We start from the raw sequence: 18,053 nt of genomic DNA on the forward strand, positions 1-18,053 counted from the left end.
TTTAGGTATAAAGACATATCAAATGTGAGTTAAGTTGCCTTTCCTGTTTAGGAGAAAACAACAGGTCTTTTGTGGGTGCCCTATAAACCTAAACTACATAAAGTATGTAACACTGTTTCTATGAGAAACTCCTTTTCTAATTCTGTTTATAAGTTATGTTTTTAAAGTTGCATATAATTTGTTAGAACAATTCCACTCCTAGGAATTTATCCAGTAAGAGATAATAATAAGAGATGTGAGCAAAGAGTTATATTTATATAAGAGTTCCCTTGTGCTCAGTTCTGTCCGACTCTTTGTGGCCCCATGGACTATAGTCCACCAGGCTCCTCTGCCCATGGATTTTCCAGGCAATACTGGAGATGCCATTTTATACTTTAGTATTATTTGTAACAATAAAAAATAAGAAATAATTTAAATGCTCAATAAAAGGGATTTGGTTAAGTGTAAACATATAATTAAATACTCTGCAACCACTAGAATTCTATTACAAGAAAATGTTAACAGATATGACACAATATTTCTAATATACTCTACAGTGGAAAAAAGCAAACTACAAAAAATTAATACCATGTTTTTCAATACACATGTACACAGATTAAAAAAAAAAACACTTGGAAGAATATGTCAAAATGTTAGGTGGTTTACTGATGCAGTGGTACTACTTTTTTCTTTCTCTACTTTGTATTTTTTCCCAGATTTTTAATAAACATGTGTTACTTTTATAATCATAGAAAAATTCAAATATACAGGAGTTTATATACAGACACAAACAGTTTCTGAGTCTTTGTCATCAATTTATTCTGACAAAAGGACACAGAAAAAAACATAAAAAATAAACATTTTCTCTTTGTATTTATATACTTTTTCTTATGGTAGTAAAAATTACATTTCTCAAAATGAACTGAATACAGAAGAAGGAGATATAATCTCTTAGCTATCAGACTGACACAGATTACAAAGAATAAAATCAGCAAAGTGAAGACAACTCGTGAGCTGCTGATACAAACCTAAGCTAAAAAACCCTTTAGAATAACAGTTTTACAATCTGTATTTAAAAACCCCTACAACTGTACATTCTTTTAACCAATCAATTATATTTCTAGGGATTTATCCTAAGGAAATTAAACAAGTCTGCAAAGAGATACACATGAAGTTATTTTCAGCAATATCGTTTGTAACAGTGAAAGATGAAGACAATTCCAAAGTTTATCCACAGGGTAAATGAGAAGACAGTATACCTATGGCGGACTACTATTAAAAAATACGCTACATATCTTTCTGTAGCAGATATTTTCTGATACTATATATCATGTAGTGAAAAAATGATAAAACAGCCTTTGTAAGATCTCCTTCTAAGATTTTTTTAAAAAGTGAGAATGTATATATTCATGAAGAAAACGTTTAAAGAGTTCTAAGCAAGGTTCACTACCAGTTTTCTGTGGTAAGTGGAATTACAAAAGACCTTTAATGTCTTTTTTATAACTTTTTGTACTACAATGAGCATGTACAACTCTTAATATCAGAAGGAATGATTTTGAAACAGCCTGATTAGTCAAATAAAATTAGCTTTGGTTTCTTGCTACTCTTTTCTCATTCCTAAGGCTCTTAGAAGGTTCCTGATTTGAGCGCATGATACTCACAGATGAAAACTGCGTCAACTGTACAGTTAATGCCTCTATTAACAAAGATGGCATGCTTAAACGGCAGTTTTTATTAAGGCGATATTATTTCTAGGACTTGCTTAATGGTCTAGCAGCTAAGACGCTGTGCTCCTAATGCAGGGGGCCCAGGTTCAATCCCTGGTCAGGGAACTAGATCCTACATGCCACAACTAAGAGTTCACAGGCAACAACTAAAGATCCCATGTGCTGTAACAAAGATCCTGTGTGCTTCAACGAAGACCTGGTGTAGCCAAAAAAAGTAAAAAGTCAACATTCTTGCTTTAAAAAAAAAAACAAGATATTTTTAAAAGAATGAAACTAGAACACTTTCTAACACCATACACAAAAATAAAATCAAAATGGATTAAAGATCTAAACATTAAGACCAGAAACTATAAAACTCCTAGAGAACATAGGCAAAACACTCTCCGACATACATCACAGCAGGATCCTCTATGACCCACCTCCCAGATTATTGGAAATAAAAGCAAAAATAAACAAATGGGACCTAATTACACTTAAAGCCTTCTGCACAACAAAGGAAACTATAAGCAAGGTGAAAAGACAGCCTTCGGAATGGGAGAAAATAATAGCAAATGAAGCAACTGACAAACAACTAATCTCAAAAATATACAAGCAACTCCTGCAGCTCAATTCCAGAAAAATAAACGACCCAATCGAAAAATGGGCCAAAGAACTAAACAGACATTTCTCCAAAGAAGACATACGGATGGCTAACAAACACATGAAAAGATGCTCAACATCACTCATTATCAGAGAAATGCAAATCAAAACCACAATCAGGTACCATTTCACACCAGTCAGAATGGCTGCGATCCAGAAGTCTACAAGCAATAAATGCTGGAGAGGGTGTGGAGAAAAGGGAACCCTCTTACACTGCTGGTGGAAATGCAAACTAGTACAGCCACTATGGAGAACAGTGTGGAGATTCCTTAAAAAAACTGGAAATAGAACTGCCTTATGATCCAGCAATCCCACTGCTGGGCATACACACCGAGGAAACTAGAACTGAAAGAGACAAGTGTACTCCAATGTTCATTGCAGCACTGTTTATAATAGCCAGGACATGGAAACAACCTAGATGTCCATCAGCAGATGAATGGATAAGAAAGCTGTGGTACATATACACAATGGAGTATTACTCGGCCGTTAAAAAGAATACATCTGAATCAGTTCTAATGAGGTGGATGAAACTGGAGCCTATTATACAGAGGGAAGCAAGCCAGAAAGAAAAGCACCAATACAGTGTACTAATGCATATTTATGGAATTTAGAAAGATGGTAACAATAACTCTGTATGAGAGATAGCAAAAGACACACAGATGTATAGAACAGTCTTTTGGACTCTGTGGGAGAGGGCGAGGGTGGGATGATTTGGGAGAATGGCATTGAAACATGTATAATATCATATATGAAATGAATCGCCAATCCAGGCTTGATGCATGATACCAGATGCTTGGGGCTGGTGCACTGAGATGACCCAGAGGGATGGTACGGGGAGAGAGGGGGGTTCAGGATGGGGTTCAGGATGGGGAACATGTGTATACCTGTGGCGGATTCATGTGGATGTATGGCAAAACCAATACAATATTGTAAAGTAATTAACCTCCAATTAAATAAATTTATATAAAATAAAGAAAAAATGATATATCTCCTTTCAGCCCTGAGATATTATCAAAGATCTGGTAATTATGACTGAGCCCCCATTTGCTGCTATCTTCTCAACAATTATTTAAGTGTTTTCATCTCTAGTGATCATGGTGGCTTATTGTATTCATGGATATAGAAAGGCACTGCAGTATGCCCCAACATCACTGTCAAATATAACTTTCTGTGATGAAGGGAAGATTCTATTACTTGTGCTGCCCAATATAACGGACAGCAGGTCTATCTAATGTGCTGACCAATATGACACACGGGGCCACTGAGCATCTGAAATGTGGCTAATACAACTAAGGAACCAAATTTTAAAATTTTAACTTATTTTAATAACCACTTATGGCCAGCAGCTACTATACTGGACAGCACTGTTGTAGAAAATTCACAGTACACAGACTGCAATTGATACAAAATATACATAAATAAGTATCCAAGAAAAATATGGTTTCCACTTAAGATCTGGCATTTCAGTGCATATTTCCAAGACTAACGAAACCACGATTATGTGAGTTACAGAACGTTTTTTGAAAAATTAAATGGTCTTTTATGCAATCCTCATTCTTCTTTATCTAGGAAATAAGCACACAATTCCTGAAAGCCTTATTCTCATGGCTTCAATAAGACTGTGTTACTTAGGCTCACCCATTATATCTCAATTTCTTTCTTTTTTTTGCATCATTAGTCTCTCCCATCTTTCATCAACCACAGGCTTTTCCCAAAAGTTGAATCCTTGGTTTCCTGTTTTCGATTTCCACTCAGAAAAGATTTCTTACACCTTCAACTATGATCCTATTTGTCTTCTGCAAAACAGCACCACTTCACTATATAACCTTAAACAAAGTCTTAATCTTTAAGACAGCTTCTCATTAGTAAAATTACTTAGAGGGTTACTACAGTTCCTTTGGTTTTAGGAGTCTCTAAATTCTAGTAGAAGCCTAGTTATAAAACTTTGTTTCTGGTTTTTTCTCGGACTGATTCTTCTTCTTGCCCTTTAAGTGCTATGGTACCCCATGGTTGTCAGTGACCAACTTTTCCACTCTCCACATTCTCTCTCCAAGAACTGCATAAACCCTTCATTATGACTGTCTCAAATTTATGCTGCAGTTCTAACTTCACTCTTAAAAGTTCCTGATTTACACTTCTATTTGCTGCAGTTTCTTTAGTTGGCCTGACATATTTAAGACTCTGGTAGAACATGTATCAGGCCAACTAAAGAAACTGAACCAAACTTTCTTTGTCAGTACGGCTTAGTGATCAAAAACAGAAGTTTTAGGATCAGATGTATCTGAATTTGAATTCTAGTGCTGTCATTTATTACCTGTGTAACAATGATCAGATTAATCTCAAGTCTCCATTTTTACAGGTAAAATGGGGTTAAAACTAGTACTTACAACTCAGGTGGTTGTTATATGTGCATTTTATATATATAGCTTAGTACAATATCTGCAATATGCTAACAGCTCAACAAATGTTAGCTACTATTATTATCAGTAGCATTACCACCTTCCTAGTCCTACAGGTTTAATAACTCAGGCAACTTGATGCATTCCGTCTCTTTAAAAAAAAAAAATTCAGTCAACATTTGTACATTTATTTTCCAGTATGATCTCAGACTGTTTTTCATTCCTTGACTGTTACTGCAGCCGGCCAAACAGATTACTAGATTTTTAATGCTTACAGGGTAGAGTCTTTTCTTATTTTTAATCCCACTATATTACCTAGCATAATGCCTTACACATAAAAGTTTTGCTATTAGACAATTCAAATAATCTTTACATTTATTCATTCTACTACACTAGATCTCTTGAGTTCTTTGATAACAGGAAGTGTCTTGGTCCTCTTTGTGTATCTACACCTGAAAATCCTTTAGTCAACAAACATCTGTTAAATGAACAATCTCCCTGTTTCCAAACCTATCATCAGTCAGCTGCCTCAAATGCAAAGGGCAGCTCTCATATTCTCTAATCCCACTGATTTATTCTGACCAAACTGACCTCCCCACAACTTCAAGAGCAGACTCACTGTCATATTACTCAGGACTCTTATTATTTTGTATCAAAAAGTCTACTCAGATTAAGTAGGAAAGGGAATTCATTAGCTTGTATAACTTGACAGTCCAAGGATACCACTAATTTAAAGCCTGGCTATTGATCCAAAGATTACCATCAGAACTTGACCTCATTCTTTCCATCTTTTGGGTCTTTCAATTTATTGGCAAGCTCCAGGTTCACATTCTATTCTCAGCAACTCCAGGGTTCAAAGCATGCCTCTTTCTCAATAGAATTAACACTCCTGCCTGCTGATAGGAAAATGCGTCCATCTCTACACTATCATTGTTGCCAGAGGGATGGACTACTTGACTAGCTAGCCCTGAGTTATGTGTACATCTTTGTGGCAGGGTGTTCCACTGCCCGGAATGGCTTTCCTTCCCATTTCTGCCTCCCCAAATTAAAGCTACAACTTTTCAGCCCCCAAAAGTCTTTCGTGATTTAAGATTTTCCCTGTCCATTGGATCAAGGAACTCATTTCCAAACACTTCTTTTTCTTCCTAAAAATCTACCATTTAAAACAAACAGGAGGGGAAAAATTCCAAGAAAATGTTGCATGATGAATTCTAATTATGTCAAGTTATAAACAGTACGGGTAATATGTACTATTTCTTAAAATGTAAGGATAGCAGTTCTATGTATCTGTAGATACATTCTTTATATTAGGAAAGAACAGATTATGTGGCAACTTTTAATATAGTGTTCAAGTAATGTTTTGGGCTTTAAATTTTCTATAGGGTCTAAACAAAACATTTCAGCTAAGAAAAGTTGGGTCTGAATTCAAAGGACCCTGTGTAACAGTCTATGGTTTTGGAGTTACCTCAAAAAGGATTTGAATTAGGCTCAAATCATGGCTAACAACACCTTCCTTGGCTTTAGCTACAAGTCTTCAAGCAAATTATTTTTCTCTCCAAACCTGGGTTTCATTACCTCTAAAAACAGGAATAATATCTATCTGTATGTAAAGAGGCTATGCGGCACAGTGAAGAGAAAAAGAGTAAGATGGACCCAGGCTGAAATTCTACCGCTATTATTATTTATATGATTCTGAGTGGCTTTTTGTAAATCCTGCGTGATTCATCATATGTAAATTTGGGATAATAATATTTTAAGCATTTATTTTTATTTATTTGGCTATGCTGGGTCTTAGTTGTGGCATGTGGGATCTAGTTACCTGCCCAGGGATTAAACCCAGGTCCCCTACACTGGAAGTGCAGTGTCTTAGCTACTGGATCACCAGGGAAATCCTTGGGATAATATTTAATCCATTGGTTGTTAAGCACTTAACAAGGCAATGTATTTTAAACATCTACCACAATGAACAGTAAACAGTGAAAACTCAATCAATGATGTTATCCATATCAAATTATCTGTTTAAAATAATTTAGAGAATTAAGTATTTTTGTACTTATCAAGGTCTGCCAAAGACTTCTTATAATTAATAAGTGATGTTTCTGACATTTTAGAAATAGTCTAACAGGTTATAAAGTACTTTGCAATCTTTTTCTCCTCTTTTAGACTTTTTGACTAAATAAAATGTCAATGAACAAAAAATCTAGTTTATAAATAAACTATTAAAGTAATACAAATAAGTGTGGATAATAATGAATTAATTCACCGCACAGTAAGGGAAAAATTCATTGGCATTACTTATTCTTCATAAATGCCTTTGCATTTTCTTTGTTAGCTAATATTTCTTAAAGGAAAAAGACACTAGCCCTAGAGCTATTTAAAAGACAGTAAGATAATGAGCTAGATAAACTCCTACAATCAACTCATCCCTTAACTTCAGGCTTAATGAAGTAATACTGAAATGACTCATGCCAATATGAAGTCACTATGCTATCCATCTCTTGAACAGTCAGTCATATGCCATATAGCCACCTCCTGAACAGAATCACGAAATCTAGGGTACGAATGACAAGTTTAGATGCTGTCTATCAGAACACATGCAAAAGGCAAGTGGCCGCTCATTTACATAAGCAAAAAAATTTAATTTTAAGGTCATTCACTAAAGAACACAAACTATATTCTACATAACTGTTTTCAAAACGTTAAACAAACAGACATTTGATTCCTTCTATTTTACACAAGAGGCAAAGTTTCTTTGGAAAACAGTTTCTTGAAGTAGTGTTAACAGTTTTGCTTATCTTTCTAAAATGAGTGAATCATATGTAATACTCAGCAATCTTTAATGAGTGCACAAACACAGGAAAAGTTAACAGCTTAAGAAAGGCTGTATGAAAATAATTACATCATACTATACTATATGTAAGAGATGTTTTCCTCCTTTGTACTGACTGTTTTTAATCTACTCCTTGAGGAAGCTGTATTTTAAACACAAAGGAAACATGTTGAACACCTCAAGGGAAACATGTTGAACACCTCAGTCACCAGATATTGTTCTCTACAACTACGAAAATCAAATATCTAATTTATTTTCTTTTCTGTGTTAAAAAAATATGTATAAGGCAAAGCAATTTTTTTTTTAAAGAATTAAACATAGATACGGTAGGCAATCTTTTGTGCCTTTTCTAAATAGTTTTCTTCCTGCAACTTTTTTTTTGAGGGGGCATGAGGAAAAGTAGTGGAAGTCTTAAAGTTGGCCCTAGTTATTTTTACAAGTACATTTGGTAAGTCAACTAGACGAAGGGGAGAAGGAAAAAGCGTTCGGGCTCACTCTGAAAACAGCATTTCTTAAAAAACGCCAGTGCTGAGAGTCATGCTTTCCTGACAATGCAGCGACCATCATTACTCCGATTAAAAGCGGGCTACAAACCTAAATCTGTAAAGTCAATTTGGCATCCTAAATCAGAATTGGCCTGCAGCAATCAGGCGGAGCAAGGGTCTACCTCAGCTTCCGCAGAAGTTAATTTTCTAGGAAAGTACAACACTACCCATCAGTTTCCTACGGCCTTCTTCCCCGAGAGATGCTGCTGTCCGCCTCGCCCCAGGCTCGAGGTCTGACCCGCAGGCCTCGGTGGGTTGGGGCAGTCGGCTTCTCCCCGTTACCCTGGTCCCGACCAGGAGTAATAGGACCAATTACTGTAAGTACCCGCGATTCCCCCGAACGGCCAGGGCGGCCTCCAACCGCGCCCGAGGCCTCCTGTCCGCTGGGATGTCCCCCACCCCACTCACCCGCCCGAGTGGTGTCCGTCAGGTCGTGGTTGGCCGCTCCCCGGGGAAACTCCCTCAGTTTCCGGCCGCTCAGGCTCAGCACCCCGGTTACCGCCGCCTCCTCCAGCGCTCGGTCGAGGGAGCGGCTCCACGAGCCCGGGCCAGGACCAGGGCCTGCCCCGGAATTTGGGCCGCAATTAACAGCCGAGAGGTTACCTCCCGACGTTCCTGGGCAAGAGTATTCTGCAGCCGCGGCCACAGCTACCAAGCCCGCGGCCGCCATTTCCCAGCCGACAACGCTCCGGCCCTCCAGCTCAGCGCATGCGCGACCAGATGATAGGTGGGCGGGGAAAGGGGCTTACAGACCCCGGCCGGGTCCTTTGATGGACAGGGCTGCGGTGCCGCTCTGCACTTCCAGGCGCTGGCCTCCGCCCATAGGTTTCCAAGAGAAATTGAAAACGGAACTCACAACTCTGGAGCAGCTACCTACGGTAGGCTCCCAGTGGCCTTTCTACCATACCTCTACAAAAATGTCTTTCAGGCACGCTCCTCACCAAAACTACCTTCCTCCCTTAGGAGGATTAGATTAAACATTAAGTTTTAACACTGTTGCTGCCACAAAAGAGGGGAAAGTTTCCTTGACTTGTCATTCTATAAGCCAAGTGATTTAAACGGAGATTGTGCAAAGAAATACAGGAAAACAACAGAATGGGAAAGACTAGCGAGCTTTTCAAGAAAATTAGAGATACCAAAGAACATTTCATGCAAAGATGGGCTCGATAAAGGACAGAAATGGTCTGGACCTAACAGAAGCAGAAAATATTAAGAGGTGGCAAGAATACACAGAAGAACTGTACAAAAAAGATCTTCACGACCCAGATAATCATGATGGTGTGATCACTAATCTAGAGCCAGACATCCTGGAATGCGAAGTCAAGTGGGCCTTAGAAAGCATCACTACAAACAAAGCTAGTGGAGGTGATGGAATTCCAGTTGAGCTGTTTCAAATCCTGAAAGATGATGCTGTGAAAGTGCTGCACTCAATATGCCAGCAAATTTGGAAAACTCAGCAGTGGCCACAGGACTGGAAAAGGTCAGTTTTCATTCCAATGCCAAAGAATGCTCAAACTACCACACAATTGCACTCATCTCACATGCTAGTAAAGTAATGCTCAAAATTCTCCAAGCCAGGCTTCAGCAATACGTGAACCATGAACTTCCTTGATGTTCAAGCTGGTTTTAGAAAAGGCAGAGGAACCAGAGATCAAATTGCCAACATCCGCTGGATCATTGAAAAAGCAAGAGTTCCAGAAAAACATCCATTTCTGCTTTATTGACTATGCCAAAGCCTTTGACTGTGTGGATCACAATAAACTGTGGAAAATTCTGAAAGAGATGGGAATACCAGACCACCTGACCTGCCTCTTGAGAAATCTGTATGCAGGTCAGGAAGCAGCAGTTAGAACTGGACATGGAACCACAGACTGGTTCCAAATAGGAAAAGGAGTACGTCAAGGCTGTATATTGTCACTCTACTTATTTAACTTCTATGCAGAGTACATCATGAGAAACGCTCGAGTGGAAGAAACACAAGCTGGAATCAAGATTGCCAGGAGAAATATCAATAACCTCAGATATGCAGATGACACCACCCTTATGGCAGAAAGTGAAGAGGAACTAAAAAGCCTCTTGATGAAGTGAAAGTGGAGAGTGAAAAAGTTAGCCTAAAGCTCAACATTCAGAAAATGAAGATCATGGCATCAGGTCCCATCACTTCATGGGAAATAGATGGGGAAACAGTGGAAACAGTGTCAGACTTTTATTTCTGGGGGGCTCCAAAATCACTGCAGATAGTGATTGCAGCCAGGAAATTAAGACGCTTACTCCTTGGAAGGAAAGTCATGACCAACCTAGTCAGCATATTCAAAAGTAGAGACATTACTTTGCTGACTAAGGTCCATCTAGTCAAGGCTATGGTTTTTCCAGTGGTCATGTATGGATGTGAGAGTTGGACTGTGAAGAAGGCTGAGCGCCGAAGAATTGATGCTTTTGAACTGTGTTGTTGGAGAAGACTCTTGAGAGCCCCTTGGACTGCAAGGAGATCCAACCAATCCATTCTGAAGGAGATTGGCCCTGGGATTTCTTTGGAAGGAATGATGCTAAAGCTGAAACTCCAGTACTTTGGCCACCTCATGCGAAGAGTTGACTCATTGGAAAAGACTCTGATTCTGGGAGGGATTGGGGGCAGGAGGAGAAGGGGACGACAGAGGATGAGATGGCTGGATGGCATCACCAACTCGATGGACGTGAGTCTGAGTGAACTCTGGGAGTTGGTGATGGACAGGGAGGCCTGGAGTGCTGTGATTCATGGGGTCGCAGAGTCGGAAACGACCGAGCGACTGAACTGAACTGTGAATTTATTAACCATTATTGCCTGAGGGAAAAAGAAGTGTTAACCTGGCTCCCAAACTTAATAATTCTCATTGAAAGGGTTATATAAGTAATTTTAGGCCCTTCCTACAAAATAGCTTCTTAAGGAAAATAAATATTTTAAATAATACTTCTTCTTTGGGCAAGATTTTATTGTTGAACAAAACTGGGTGAACCTCACTGAAGTCTAAAATCTGGGTCTAGAAGCAAAACTGAGGAAAATGATCTTACCATAATCTACCTGTGGGAATTAAAGATAGAACTGAAGAGTTAAAAATGAAACCATTCAGTTACTGGAAAAGTAGAAAATATTTCATTTTATTAAAAATATTTTTTAATTTTTTACCACACCACGGGACTTGCAGGATTTCAGCTTCCTGATCCATGGACAGAGGAGCCTCGTGGGCTGCAGTTCTAGAGGTTTGGTTACAGAGTAGGCAGGACTGGGATTGAACCTATGCCCTCCAGAATGAAAGCTAGGAGTTTTAACCACTGGACCGCCAGGGAATTCCCACCATTTCATTTTACACCAATTAGGCCTCACATAGATTGCAACCAGTCTTCAGGTTATTCTTGACATTACTGAAAGACACTTAAGTCATTCCTGCTAAATGATGTAAACTTCCCCTACAATCAATCAACTAGTATTTTCTGTGGGAAATAAGACTGTCAGATACAGTCCTTTTCCTAGATTGTAATTATGGAATCCAAATAAGCCAAATAGAGATTAAAACCACAAAAAAGAGATGAGTAGGGGTGGTGGGGATTAACCATCAGAATTCAAAGAAAAGGAGTCTAGTATGTCAAATTCTGAAACAAATCTGAAGGCTTCTGAAGGGCAATAGGCTGGAAGGGGAGAGTAACATCCCAAATTGAAAGGAATATCAGCATGAACACATCCAGGCACAACTTATAATGGTTAGTGTGGAGAACACTGCCACAGGCCAAAAAGTTCATGTCAGACAGCAAAAGAAAGTAAGGTTGGAGAGATGCTGTCCATCACTCAAGGTCCAGCTTTACAATGAAACCTTGATTAGCATTTCCCCAACTCCTAAATGGAAGAGACTGTAAAAATGTTTAATCTCAGTGCCAAAGTTCATTAGTATCAGTTGCTCAGAGAGTTGTTTTGTGAATTCTTACTGTGTTCTAGGTTCTTCAGCGACAGGTTCCATGATCAATGTCTCTAATGAACATGGGTCACCCAAATAGCAAGTAATGTTATCCCTGGCAGGTGTCATCTATCCAATGTATGAATTGGTTTTTGTTACTCTAGACTTCTAAAATTGTTACTCTTAGAAAGACTTTAAAGAGCAGGTCTTCATTTTAATTTTTTTAGAGCTATTTCAACCACAAAAGCAGAACCATATATCCCATATTAATGCTACAATGCTATAGAAATACTTTTTTAAATGCACAGATATCATCTATATTTGATAACCGATTACCCTCCACATTTGAATTCCTGACAAATTCTCCATTATATGGCCTCATTCTTCCTATCCACCTACACATATCATTGTAATTACAACATACCATGCTAATTCAGGCCTTTGAAGTTCTGACCAAGTTTATAGATTGATTATACTTTGTCTAGTAGTCAACTAGATTTTAAGGTCCTTAATATGTTAAACTCTATAGTTATCTTCAATATCCTGGCTGAGTATATCAATAGTTTAAAAACAGAGTAAGTGGAAACAAAGATGCTGTTAAGTACTAACACAGTAGAGGTTATGTGCAAATACAGCAGAGGTTAGGAGAAAAAAGAATTACAATATTTGAGAACAGGGTCTCATTAAGTCCAAAATATCTGTAGATATTAAGTCTACCACGGTCAAAACAGAAGCCTGTGGATACAGGAAAAATTAAGACGCTATATATACACTATAAGAACTAGTCCTACATAAAGAAAGGCTGGAAGAAAAGATAAATCAGAAGTTAACTTTGACACCTCTAAGGATTTGAAGTTTCATCTATAAAGTAAAGGTAGAATGAGGGAATTCTCATCCTTCTCCCTCAAACTTCTCCAAAAAGGAAGGGACAAAATCATCTTGAGAAAATCAGGTATGGGAAATGGGAGTCATTGTAGGGAATTCACCAGAGTCTAGTGATGAACAAAAGAAGTGAGGAGAAACAGTTGCAAAAGGGCTGAGTAAAAGGGCTTCAGGGAACTCTAACTTATTCCACTACTGCTCTATGGTCTGGAAGCAGGAGGTGAAAAGTCAATGCGGGTTTACCGAATGTTAGGAATTTACACAAAGAACCTCCCTGCTTCTCCCTGTGTATTTTATAGGCTGAAAGTTTATTCATTGAACACTAGCGGCAAAAGTTTCACTCCAACCTTAGTAACACTCTCCACCTCTGCATCTCATATCACGCAGAAATAAAGTTTTTTCCCTACTTTTACTCATTAGAAATATATTATGGCTACTCCTTTAAGATTCTACTTTATAAACTCTGAGCAGTAGGATCAAAATCTTGGTCAATCCCCTTCTCTTCAAATACAAAGCACAGAAGCTGGTTTGTTGCATATGTTCAACAAATGTTTGGTCCTACCCTTTCTGACTTATTAGTGGAAAAAAAAACATGGACTTTTTAAAAAGTTTTACAAGAAAATTTAGACAATGTGATTTTCTTCTCAGGAAAATAAAAGTGGAAATAGAAATTAAACATACAGGCTAGGAAAATAATTTCCTATTTATCAGGCACTTTTTTTTTTTTTGATGTGGACCTTTTAAAAGTCTTTATTGAACTTGTTTGTTACAATATTGCTTCTATTTTGTTCTGGGGTTTTGCCTGCAAGGCATGTAAGATCTTAGTTCCCCAACCAGAGATAGAATTGCTCCCCCTGCATTGGAGGGTGAAGTTTTAACCACTGGGCCACCGGCAAAATCCCTCATTTTTCTTTAAACACTAATAAACCTCATCAGAATATATTGAGAAAAAGGAATTTCAGTTCCAGAATGGTATCACATTTCTTTGTTTTATCAAGCTTTTAGTTGAATAGATTTTAGGTAGAAAGTAAACTGTAATGGCAGGGGAAAAAAGAGACATTCAAAGTCAACAATTTATAAACAAATCTTTAAATCCCTCTTAGAAGGTGAAATCGCTCAGTTGTGTCTCACTCTTTGCAACCCCATGGACTGTAGCCCAGGTTCCTGCGTCCATGGAATTTTCCAGGCAAGAGTACTGGAGTGGGTTGCCATTTCCTTCTCCAGGGGATCTTCTTGACCCAGGGATCGAACCCGGGTCTCCCGCATTGCGGGTAGGCACTTTACCATTTTCCATTTTACATGGAAAATCCCTCTTAACGGTTCACAGTAGTCCAAAACTCTTGTAAATGCTTGGAGTTTATTGGTGTCATTTTTAAAGGGTTAACTCCAAACTGATCTATGCAAAAATAACTTGCTTTTAACTTAAGGAAAGCTTAAATCTCATGCTTCCTTTTTTTTTTAACAGTGGCAAAAAACAAATAATCATATAATTCTGATGAGACTTCAAAGGTTTAGTGAACAGAAATGAAAGAAATCATTTTCTGCCCTAATGTTGCCTGCATTTAGAATGTATGGTATTCATTCTCTGCAGTGTATTCATTCTCTGTCTGCTATTTCTTCTCACTCTTACCTCCTTAGAGTAACAGAAATCAAAACAAAAGGTACCCCAAAACTGTTTATGTTACACTGTGAATTACAAAGCTATTGACAGCAAAATATGATATATCTATTATAACAAAAAACCATTGGGCAATAAATTCAAAGTTTCTTCATACTTGTAGTATTATATGATTTACTTATAATTAAAATTGTGGTGAAGTTTATACCTATTAGAAAAAAATACATAATGTTTGACTAGGAACACTGGCCTTTTCTAATAGGTCTACCTAACTGGAATGAAAAGTGATGAAATCTCATAATTATCACTGGCAGAGTGTATTTACTTACCATGTTACAAATGCTAAAGCATGGTATTACCATTTCTTAGATATCTGACAAGCCACACATCATTCCACTACTTTCTGTGGGTGTTCCATTCATGGAGAATTAAAGATCTAAGCTTAAAAAGTGACTGGATCACACGTAAGTCTTGAAAAGCTGAGGATCACTGAACCAAGATTTAAAAACAAACAAACAAACAAACAAAAACCTGATGATCTCTAAACGTTCATTCAGTCTAATATATTGCATTCTAAGAAAATTTGATTTTCTAAATTCTAACTCCCCCTGACTACTTCTTGTTGGAGCTATAAATGAAGCGGTCAAAAGATAGTTAGTGGGATGTCAATATGAGTCTAAATTGATTTACCAATTTAATTGTTAGGCAGCTTTTCAAATCCTAAATGTTATAGTCACTACAAAGTTCTCTGTAACACAGAACAATCTAAAAACCACAACTCAATCTTTTTAGCTAAGAATAAATCATGAGAGACCTGTAATATTTTATTTGTTAAAAATGAACAGCTTCAGATCTAAAGGTAACTTTTCCAAAAAACACCAAAAAGTACAGTGTAAAGCATCTCCTCATTAAATACAAACGTTCATTTTGTGATGCACTGCATCAATGTTTTTTACACACCTTGATGCAAAGGGAAATTTAAGTTGCATCTTGTTTAAAAAAAAAACTTTTAATAACTGAAAAAGGATGACTACAACCACATTCTAAGAAAGGAAAAATTTCCTCCAAAAGAGCATATTCCTTTGTTTTTATACAACATGTTAGCACTCAAGAATTGTAATTTGGCTGTAACAAAGGCAAGATTTTATATTTAAAAAGAAAATGAAATTACAGATGCATGAAGAGCAAAAGTTTAATATACCAAAGACATTTTCTTTGATGCACTTAATATCAATATTTGGAAGGATTTTTTAAGATTTAAAAAGAAGGCATTAATAATGGCTCTGTACAATAATATTTAAAAGAACAAGAAAATGAAAACATCTTTATACCATATTTTCACAAACTGCTCTAAAGACAGCAAACTCGTGCTCAGTTGCTTTTCCTTTGTTTTAAAATAAGTTATCAATAATTCTAAACCAGTCTAAAATGTATTGTTCATGAATCAAATCTAAGTATTCATACTTGCAAAAATGTTTTGCAATGAGTCCTTGGCCTACAGAGAGACTGGAGTTTACTTTCAAATTGTATGACTGGCTTCCAATAATCCCTTATCCGTAGACTTACAAGCAAAATACCAGATATTAAGGATCAGATTTAATTCTTTGGTATAAGCATGAAACTGTTATTGATAGCTTTCCGTGGCTAGCATAACCAAGTAACCAAAGGACCATGAGAAACAACAATGAAGTCTAGTATACCCTGCAACGCAGGCAGGAGCCATAACAATGTTTTGTGTTTTAACAGGGAAAATCAACACAAATAACACACTGAAGGGAAAACTAACACCTACTTAGAGGTTTTAACATTACAGCAAATCAAAAAGTTAAGCTTCAAAATGACCAAACTCGTAACCTGCAGTTTTAATATTTTGCTGCATTTTGGTATTATATCATAACTTAAAATTTACAACCATCTGAGGACTTTCAGCACTAGCTTGGCACAACAAATTAACTCCTCCTAACCCCCCAGAGTATGAGGAGGGGCAATCCTTTTCTCACCACAAATGCCTGAACTTTACACAAGAAATCAGAAGCAAAGGTACAGAACAAGGTCATAATAATGTTAACTCTATTATAATTTTGTACTTTTTATCTTGTGACATATACATTTTTTTAAGAGCTGTATGTATACTGTTCAACTTAGTAAACTTAAATTTTAACTTTTCCAAATAAGAAGTCCAGGACTTTATGGCTAATTTTCCTATCAAAATATCTACGGAACTCAATCCATTTTAATTATTCTAAATATCATCTGAAGAACACTTTGTGTACACTAGACTCAAAACTACACTAAATCCAAACAGTATACCTATGACCTAGGTTTTAAAGTCTTCATCTCAGTTACCATCTTCCACCTGCTACTTTCTCTCCACACAAATTTCCAGATTTTTACTCTGCACTTTCCTCCAATTAGGCTCTATCAGATAACTCTGTAAACACCCATTTACAGCCTTTAAACACCAACATTTTAAACAGAAGCTAATGCCCGGAGTCACATTTCTTATTTTAAGAAAGTTCAGCATTAAAGATTGACAACTCTGGAGGATTAACCTAATGTTATTTGAAAAATGAACAAAGTTCCAGATATCCCCATAAATCTTAAACTCCCAAACTGAAATTCTAATAATTTTTTATATCCCTAATGAAGAAAAGTCAACTGCACTTATTACACCAACACTATTAAAGTATAAGTGACAGCAACAAAGGGACCTATTTCAAATCTTGAAGATCAAGATTTACAATGGGAAGGTGTAAAAAATGGGCAAAGGTGATGGGATCCTAAATACCACTATCATAAAATAATCAATTTCTATCTTTCCACATTCTTTCTGCTGCATGAGGAATCAAAAAAGTCAAATAGAGAATTGTTCTGTCTGGGCCAACCATGAAATCTTTAAGAACATATAGGTATATTCCCTGTTATTCTTTCAGGGCAGTATTTATACATGTTTAAAAAAAACTTCAAAAATAAAAATAAGAGTTATTTAGCCTTGTGAATATTTTGAAATAAAGTTTCTTGAATTTCTGTGATGAGCTCTTCAAGCAATTAAATTTTTAAGAGTCATCACTGAAAAGTTCCTTTGACATGGGATCTATCCCACGGTTACAAAGCGGCTTCCTCCTTTGTTGAAAGTGAGAGTGGCTCTTTGTTCCTTCAGGATCCCAAATCGCTCATTCAAAGTCATCCCAGTCTACAGAAAACAAAACAAAACAAAAATTAACAACTTGACTGTAAGCCACATTTGCTTTGGTACAATAATGTGATCATAATGGTAATTCACAGTAACAATACCTAACATTCATATATGTATGTGTGTGTGAAGGAAACAGCCATATGAAATAGGTGAATTCAGTGAAGTTTAGGGAAATCAGTTGTCTACTTGCAGCTCTAGAATTGAAACCTAGAGTCAGAATCCCTAAAAGGGCAATGCCAAAGAATGTTCAAACTACCGTACAACTACGCTCATCTCACGTGCTAGCAAAAAAGGAATGCTCAAAATCCTTCA

At 37.1% G+C, this 18,053-nt stretch overlaps 2 protein-coding genes across 11 annotated transcripts in view; both read right to left on the reverse strand.

The window, feature by feature from the left end:
• Nucleotides 1-9,222, reverse strand: part of LRCH3 (leucine rich repeats and calponin homology domain containing 3) — a 110,902-nt gene extending 101,680 nt beyond the window's left edge. For 5 of the 10 annotated variants that reach the window (XM_018045974.1, XM_018045980.1, XM_018045967.1 and 2 more), the window contains exon 1: nucleotides 8,528-9,220. In XM_018045974.1, the coding sequence (XP_017901463.1) occupies nucleotides 8,528-8,789 (262 nt within the window). In that variant the 5' untranslated portion in view covers nucleotides 8,790-9,220. Of the gene's footprint in view, nucleotides 1-8,527 lie in introns of all 10 variants that reach the window. The other 5 variants (XM_018045983.1, XM_018045948.1, XM_018045955.1 and 2 more) reach the window with 3 other exon arrangements.
• FYTTD1 (forty-two-three domain containing 1) overlaps nucleotides 15,339-18,053 on the reverse strand; it is a 31,533-nt gene continuing 28,818 nt past the window's right edge. Inside the window, exon 9 of the mRNA XM_018046017.1 lies at nucleotides 15,339-17,738. Coding sequence (XP_017901506.1) covers nucleotides 17,640-17,738 — 99 coding nt within the window. The 3' untranslated portion in view covers nucleotides 15,339-17,639. The remainder of the gene's footprint in view (nucleotides 17,739-18,053) is intronic.

Source organism: Capra hircus, chromosome 1 (genome assembly GCF_001704415.2).
Source record: "Capra hircus breed San Clemente chromosome 1, ASM170441v1, whole genome shotgun sequence".
Taxonomy (NCBI): Eukaryota; Metazoa; Chordata; class Mammalia; order Artiodactyla; family Bovidae; genus Capra; species Capra hircus.